The 7618-nt window shown below is 36.7% G+C and overlaps 1 protein-coding gene across 26 annotated transcripts in view; it reads left to right on the top strand.

Annotated features, from left to right (window-relative positions):
• The window catches only part of TTLL5 (tubulin tyrosine ligase like 5), a 283926-nt gene that overhangs the window by 82091 nt on the left and 194217 nt on the right, over positions 1 to 7618 (top strand). For all 26 annotated transcript variants that reach the window (XR_004271639.1, XR_004271640.1, XR_004271638.1 and 23 more), the window contains one exon: positions 3672 to 3734. Coding sequence is in view for 23 of the 26 variants with exons in the window: in XM_032287240.1 (XP_032143131.1) it covers positions 3672 to 3734 (63 nt within the window). In the remaining 3 variants the exon portion in view is untranslated. The remainder of the gene's footprint in view (positions 1 to 3671; positions 3735 to 7618) is intronic.

Here is a 7618-nt window from a genome sequence, read left to right as displayed (position 1 = left end):
AAAGATATCATTGTTGGATTTTAAAGAATTTGAATTTTTTCATTTCCTCAAAAACATATCTTTTAATTAATGAAAAGGGGACCCTCCATTTTTTGAGTATTTCAAGATATAGGACCTTTCTGTAAGTATCTTTTTCTATGGAATCAATTACAAATAATGTTGGGAGTCTTTTAAGGAAGTCCAACAATGATATCTTTCTTTACTAGCTTGGTTTTGAAGCAGCTGAGAAATAAAACAAGGGCTAAAATAGATGAAGACCAAAATGCTGTATTTTTTACTGATAAAGTCTAGGTTGGAATTGATTATAACTGTCTGCAAGCAAATGTACTTCCTGTTGAATTTCAGGATTGGACAGACTTATAATGCCTATTGTAAGTAAGGTTGGTCTGAGCCGTGTATGGGGAGTGCCTGACCCTATAGGAGCAGTAGAGGATATGTATTTACAAAGTGGGTATTATCTCCCAAGAGAAAAAGGAGAGATGCTCAGTGCCCCTTTTTCTGTTTTTTTTTTTTTTTTTTTTTTTTTTTCTAAATTACTAATCACATTGGTAAATTACCCTCACTCTCTTGGTGCATTCTGAGGAAAGAGACTCAATTAATATTAATTGAGCTGCCTTTACATAGAATGTGGGAGATATGTTTACTAACAAATATGCAATTTTATTAATACATATTTATTATCAACAAATGTCTAGCACTATGCCTGGTTCTTTGGCATATAAAATAAATACTAGGTGGGATCCCTGTCTGTTGAGAGTTATCAGTATGTTCATGGAAAATTACTTAAACATATAAGAACAGCTCATATTTGTATAGCTTTTTGTAATTGTAATGTACTTTATATACTTCGTTGTTTCATTCACATTTTAATGGCAAGGACACTAAGGCTCAGTAAAACAATGTGACTTGTCCATAACCACACCGTGAGACTTGGATCAGGTATTCTGAGTCTAGATCCTACTTTTTTCCTGCTGCATCTTACAGAGCAGGAAAAAGTTTGCTCTGTAGGAATAGTATGTGACAGGCCCTCAGGCATACGGTAAAGACATGATAGGACATATCAGGGAATGCTTTGTACAGCAGGGTGGACTTGACCTGCTTTTTGAAGGGTGTAGTAGAGTAGAAAACCCCTTATCAGCAGAGGATTATCTGCAGAGGATACCTTCCAAGAGTACCTGTGGATGCCTGAAACTGGATAGTACCAGGCAGTTGACTCTCAAGCAATATGTGTTTGAAGCACAATTATACATGCATTTTCTTCTGCCTCTGCCACCCTGGGGCAGCAACTAGATCTTCTTCCTCCTTCTTGTGATTTTCTTAATAACATTTTCGCTAGCTTACTTTATTGTAAGAATATAGTGTTTGATACATATAACATACAAAATATGTGTTAATCCAGTTTTTATATTACTGGTAAGACTTCTGGTCAACAGTCGGCTATTAGCAATTAACTTTTTGAGGAAGCAAAAGTTATGTGCACATTTTTGACTCTGTGGGTGGGGAGGCAGTACCCCTAACCCCCACATTGTTTACAACTATATATACTATGTTTTTTCCTATACTATGTACCCATGATAAAGTTAAATTTGTTAATTAGGCACAGTAAGATATTAACAGTAACTAGTAACAAAATAGAGCAGTTAAAACAATCTTCTGTAATACAAGTTATGTGAGTGTGGCCTCACAGATGTCCTACTGTACTTGCCCTTCCTTTTGTGATGATGTGTGATGATACAGTGAGATGAGATGAAGTGAGGTGAACGCCATAGGCATTGTGACTTAGTGTTAGGCTACTGTTGACCTTCTGTATTCCTGAATGTGTGTAACCACCCCTTACTTGCAGTAAATGGCTTGGTTCACTCATTTCAGAGCCCTTGCTGAAGTCTTGGTGTGGGCTCAGTGCTTTCTGGTGTGACACACTGCAGTCACTTGTTCATGTCTTCCACCCCAAAATTTAATGTCTTTTCCATCTGAGTACTTACCGTGCACTGTGGCCATCACTTTTGTAGTTTGAGGTGTGACAGCAGAACTAGCATGAATTTCTTTCTTCTTCGTCATGATTTCATGCATAGAAAATTTGTTTTTATTTTAGCAACTCCAGCGTATGATTTTTGTTTCCTTAAGTCAAGAACTGTTTACCTTTTCATTAAAAGGAAGCATTTTACAGTTCTCTTCAGCATATGCAGATTGCCAGCACCACTACTCTTGCCTTTGGAGGCTATTATTAAGTAAAATAAGGATTCCTTAAACACAAGCACTAAGTGGTTCATGGGCTTGGGATGTCTACAGTGCAGAGACACTGGACAAAGGGATGATCCACATTCCTGGTGGGAAAGAGCAGAATGTATGAGATTTTATCACACTACTCAGGACAGTGCATAATTTAAAATTTATGAATTACTTATGGAATTTTTCATGTAATATTTTCAGACTTTTGTTTACTGTGGATAACTGAAATATGAGGGAGGACAGCTGTATAGATGTAGAGGAGATATGGGGGAAAGGTGTCCAGTCAGAGGCAGTAGATCAATGGGAGGTGTGAGAGTGTTAATGGAAAGGGTCCCGATCCAGACCCCAGGAGAGGGTTCTTGGATCTTGTGCAAGAAGGAATTCAGGTGATTCCATACAGTAAAGTGAAAGCAAGTTTATTAAGAAAGTGAAGGAATGAAAGAATGACTGCTCCATAGGCAGAGCAGCCCCAAAGGCTGCCGGTTGCCCATTTTGATGGTTATTTCTTGATAGTATGCTAAAGGGGTGGATTATTCATGCCTACCCTTTGTAGACCATATAGGATAACTTCCCGACATTGCAGGGCATTTGTATACTGTCATGGTGCTGGTGGGAGTATAACAGTGAGAACAACCAGAGGTCCCTCTCATTGCTGTCTTGGTTTTGGTGGCTTTTAGCTGGCTTCTGTACTGCAACCTGTTTTATCAGCAAGGTCTTTATCACCTGTTGTGTGAACCTCCTGTCTCATTCTGTGACTTAGAATGCCTTACCATCTGGATATGCAGCCCAGCTGGCCTCAGCCTCATTTTACCCAGCCCCTATTCAAGATGGAGTTGCTCTGGTTCAAACAGCTGACAAGAGGATTCTAAGGAGACTTGGCTGACTGTACTGCAGGATTCGTGTTGAGCAACCGTGTGGAGAAAGTGTGAATGAATTGATGTTACAGATGACCAAACTTTTGAAAGTTTGGAAGAGAAAGTATTTGCTTTTTGCAGTAGACTTCGAGGAGCCACTGAAAGCTCTTAATTTGAGGAATAACATGATTGAAACAGTCTCTAACCTACATTTTCAGCCCCTTTATGCATCTCCCATCCCCAGTTTCATTTGACCTGTGTATAAACTTCTGTTAGTTTTTCTTTTATCTTTTAGTCTTATTTTCTGAACTTAGTATATTAGTTATTATTAATTGAAGAAATGCCGGTTTTTCTGTTTTCTAAATTAAGTCCTCTTTTTCCTTATTCTTTTTATTCTATTTGTTTCTATTCTAGTATCTTATAATTTAAATTGGAGAAATTGTCTTTTCCTTGGCCACTTTACAAACAATATATTTCATTAAAAACAGCATATAGACAACCTGTTACTTTGTGCTTGATTCATGTTTTTATTTCTACATTTTCCTCTTGAACTAGCTTAAGAAATAAGATTCTTTCTTTGCCTTTCAGGTCCTACCTCGAACATAAGACCTCCATGAACTATATGCTGGCAACACGCCTCTTCCCGGACAGGTAGAGATTTGCTAAACTTTAAATTTAGGACTAGATCACAAGATTAAAAGAAAGTACGTGTAAAAGAAGGAAAGATACCTTATTAAAGTCTTTGTGTAAAATCTCTGATAGAAAATAAGTCCTTTAGAAAGCATGATTTAATGATTCACTTTTCCAGAATTTATCATGAACTCTCAGCACTTTGTAACATTTCCAAAAACCAAAAATTAAACTATCAAGATCCTTGGGCAATTTTAACAGATGCCTTAAACTTTATTCTTTTTTAAGGAAGGCCTTTACTCAGTGCCATTATACTTTAGATGCAGTTTTAATAGACACGATTATCTGTTTTTCCAGACCAGAAGAGGTTAGAATTATCAGATTGGAAAAAGCGGAGGGGAGGTAATTCATAAAGTTAATACACTGAGACTTATAAGAAATGACAACTGATAATCTCAATACAAGGGAAAACCGGAGGAAATGATGGAAAACAGACATTGGAATTTAAATAGCACAGCAATCAGGGCTGCTTAGTCCCACATACTTTTGTAGCCCCTGAGACATAACTGCATTGCAGTAGAGTTCATTAATTGATTATCAAAATAAGGCACCCTAGTTATTTAGAGAAACCTACATTAGTTTGAGGATATATGTACTTTTTTGAAGGATTCATAAAATAGATACCCAGATTTTAACCATCTCTTGCAATTTCATGATCTAGTATCAGGAAATATATGGGATTTGCAATTTCTCTCTGTAAATTTGTGGTAATTACGATTGATTAAGTGATCACATTGTGTAGCTTCTAATGAAGGAGATCTTTGGATTTACACAGAAGACATGGAATCTTATTTCTTTATATAAAACCTGTGGGTTTTTCCTTCTCTCTATGAAAACTTTTACAAGGCGTTTTTTTTGTTTTGTTTTGTTTTTTTGTTTTATCTTTAGAGTACAGATACTTTACCAGGATGTGTTCTGATACGTCATTTTTCATTATTTTGGTCATGCAGTGAGTGTGCCCTTTCAGTCTTTCAGTTGTGGGAAGTATTTCCCTTATCCTTTCTTTTCTGTCCTTGTGGAATTCCTGTTAGATAAATTTTGGCTGTAGCCTCCATATTTCTTTACTGTTTTTATACTTTTAGTCTTGCCTCTTAGCTTTAAATTCTTGGAGATTTCTTGGATTTTGTCTTCTTAAACTAAATTTGTCTTCAACCATGTCTATATTGTTATTTATTACCCACACAGGATACGGGTGTTTAATTTAGTTTTTTATTTTGGCAAGCATGATTTTAATATACAAGAACTATTTTTGCTTTTTGATTAGTTTTAGTATTTCATGGATGTAATGTCTTTTCAAATCTCTTTGACTATTTTAGATTGTTTAAAGTTCCTTTCTGTTTTTTGAATTTTTTTCTTTTTTTAATTATACTTTAAGTTCTGGGGTACATGTACAGATTGTGCATTGTTACACATGCTGTGGTGGTTTGCTGCATCCAACCCCTCGTCCGCTACATTAAGTATTTCTCCTAATGTTAACCCTCCCCAATCCCCTGTCCCTACTATACCTTCCCTAACCCCCCCCCCCCCCCCCCCCGGCCCCCGTGTGTGATGTTCCCCTCCCTGTGTCCATGTGTTTTCATTGTTGAACACCCACTTATAAGAGAGAACATGTGGTGTTTGGTTTTCTGTTCTGTGTCAGTTTGCTGAGAATGATGGTTTCCAGCTTCATCCATGTCCCTGCAAAGAACATGAACTCATCCATTTTTATGGCTGCCTAGTATTCCATGGTATATATGTGCCACATTTTGCATTATTTTAATTATTCTGGATTAGTTGTATGTATTCAACTTATTCTTTCTAGTTTTAACTTTTATATATCTGCAATTGTATGATAATCTTTGATTGTTCAATCTTATTTAGAAGTAATGAACTGTTTGCTTAAAATAGGTAGTTTGCTTCACTTGATATATGGATCTGTTTCTGAACTGACATGAACCCTACACTTGAGGCTGTATCTTTCTATTCTTGGTTTTCCCAGGAAGGGGAAGGAGGGCAGAGTAGGCATTCTGGGTACCACTACATAAGCCAAAATTAGGAAGCATTTGCCTAGGAGTAGCAAAAAATAAACAATTTGAGACATAATAATATATTTGCCTCTTTGTTAATATATTAAAATAGTGAGGCCTAGCAGCAGATCTAATACCTACCATAATTTCAAAGAGTGATACAGTTTTTCAAAATACTTGTAACAATTGCAAAGTAATATGAAAAAAGATGCATTTTTTTTTTTTTTTTTTTTTGGTAATGATGTCACATTAATCCACTACTGTGGGCTGGGCTTGGGCTTGGTGGCTCACACCTGTAATCCCAGTACTTTGGGAGGCCGAGGTGGGTGGATCATGACCTCAGGAGATCAAGACATCCTGACTAACATGGTGAAACCCCATCTCTACTAAAAAAAAAAAAAAAAAATTAGCTGAGCGTGCTGGCAGGCACCTGTAGTCCTAGCTACTCAGGAGGCTGACGCAGGAGAATCGCTTAGACCTAGGAGGCTTAGATTGCAGTGAACGGAGATTGCGCCACTGCACTCTAGCCTGGGCGACAGAGCAAGACTTCGACCAAAAAAAAAAAAAAAAAAAAATCCACTACTGTGGATAGTTTCTTATATTTATATGGAGGAAATGCTAAGTTTCAATTAGAGGCTGTAAGTTTTTCTCTATCCAAGTTTGTAAACTCCCTGCATTCTTTCTTTAGGCCCCAGTTAACAGCTCCTGCTTATGAAGCATTCTGAAAACTTTGATTAAAAAACATAATTTTCCCTGTTTAGCTAAGAAAAACCCTCATGATCTACTTACCTACCTTTTTAGCCTAATCTTCACTTTTCCACACCAATTTATGGCCATTTCTCCTTGCTCTTTTATACATCCTTATTCTTACAAACTCCCCTTCTTTTGGAATGGCCTTCAATCCATTCCTAAATTCTTCTATCCTAGACTAGGAAGAGGTACTACCAGCTGTTCTTTTATCCCTATTTGGATTCCTGGATTGTATAATTGCCTGTTTGCTAATTTGTACTTTACAGGTTGACTCTTAAGAGTAGATACTTTGTTATGTTCATCTTTGTCAGTATGAAGAGTCTACCACATGGTAGGCACACACACGGAAACATGCATTGAAAAAAATGAGATTGTGTTTGTAGTAAGTCCTGATAATCTTCCAATAAATCTGTTCTCTCATCAGTCTCAATTAATGTTTTCCTTCTTGTAAATCTAATTAATTTTGTTTTTGTTAGAACCACTTTCCAACTAATTCTCTACTAATTTCTTTTAGGTTAGTTTTTGTCTACCTTCCTTATTTTCTGGACTCCTCCTCAACCTTCCCACCCTGTCCTGGCAAACAGTATCTTACATACTGTCTTACACTATGGCAGTAGCTTTAACCCTGGTTTATGTCCCGGTCACTACACCCCACCCCACCCCACCCAGAGTGAAGTATTTTTACTTACTAAAAGCTACCCAGGTCATTATAATGTGAAGTCATGATTGCAAATTACTGGAGAAAACCATTATCTGGGTGAAAAAACTTAAAATCATTTTGAGACTTTCTGATGATTGCATGACAATATTAGGACAGTAACATGGATAGAAGACATGGGAAAGGAAAGACAAAACATTTTGGTGAAGACTTACTTTTCACTGGATTTTTCTTTATATATCATCTACATTGCATTTGTCTCTTTACAAAAAAAAACTAGTGTCAAATGTTACATGTTATGTGACTCTATATAACATTCTTGAAATGACAAAATTTTAGAATGGGGAACAGATTAATGGGGTGGGGTTAAGAAGTATGGGTGGTTATAAAAGGGCAACATGGGGGAATCTTCATGGTGATAATAATCATTG

The sequence above is a fragment of the Sapajus apella genome, unplaced genomic scaffold (assembly GCF_009761245.1).
Source record: "Sapajus apella isolate SASKATOON/1434 unplaced genomic scaffold, GSC_monkey_1.0 scaffold20, whole genome shotgun sequence".
Taxonomy (NCBI): Eukaryota; Metazoa; Chordata; class Mammalia; order Primates; family Cebidae; genus Sapajus; species Sapajus apella.
Note: the sequence above shows the minus strand (reverse complement) of the source record. Positions and strands in the feature narration are given on the sequence as shown.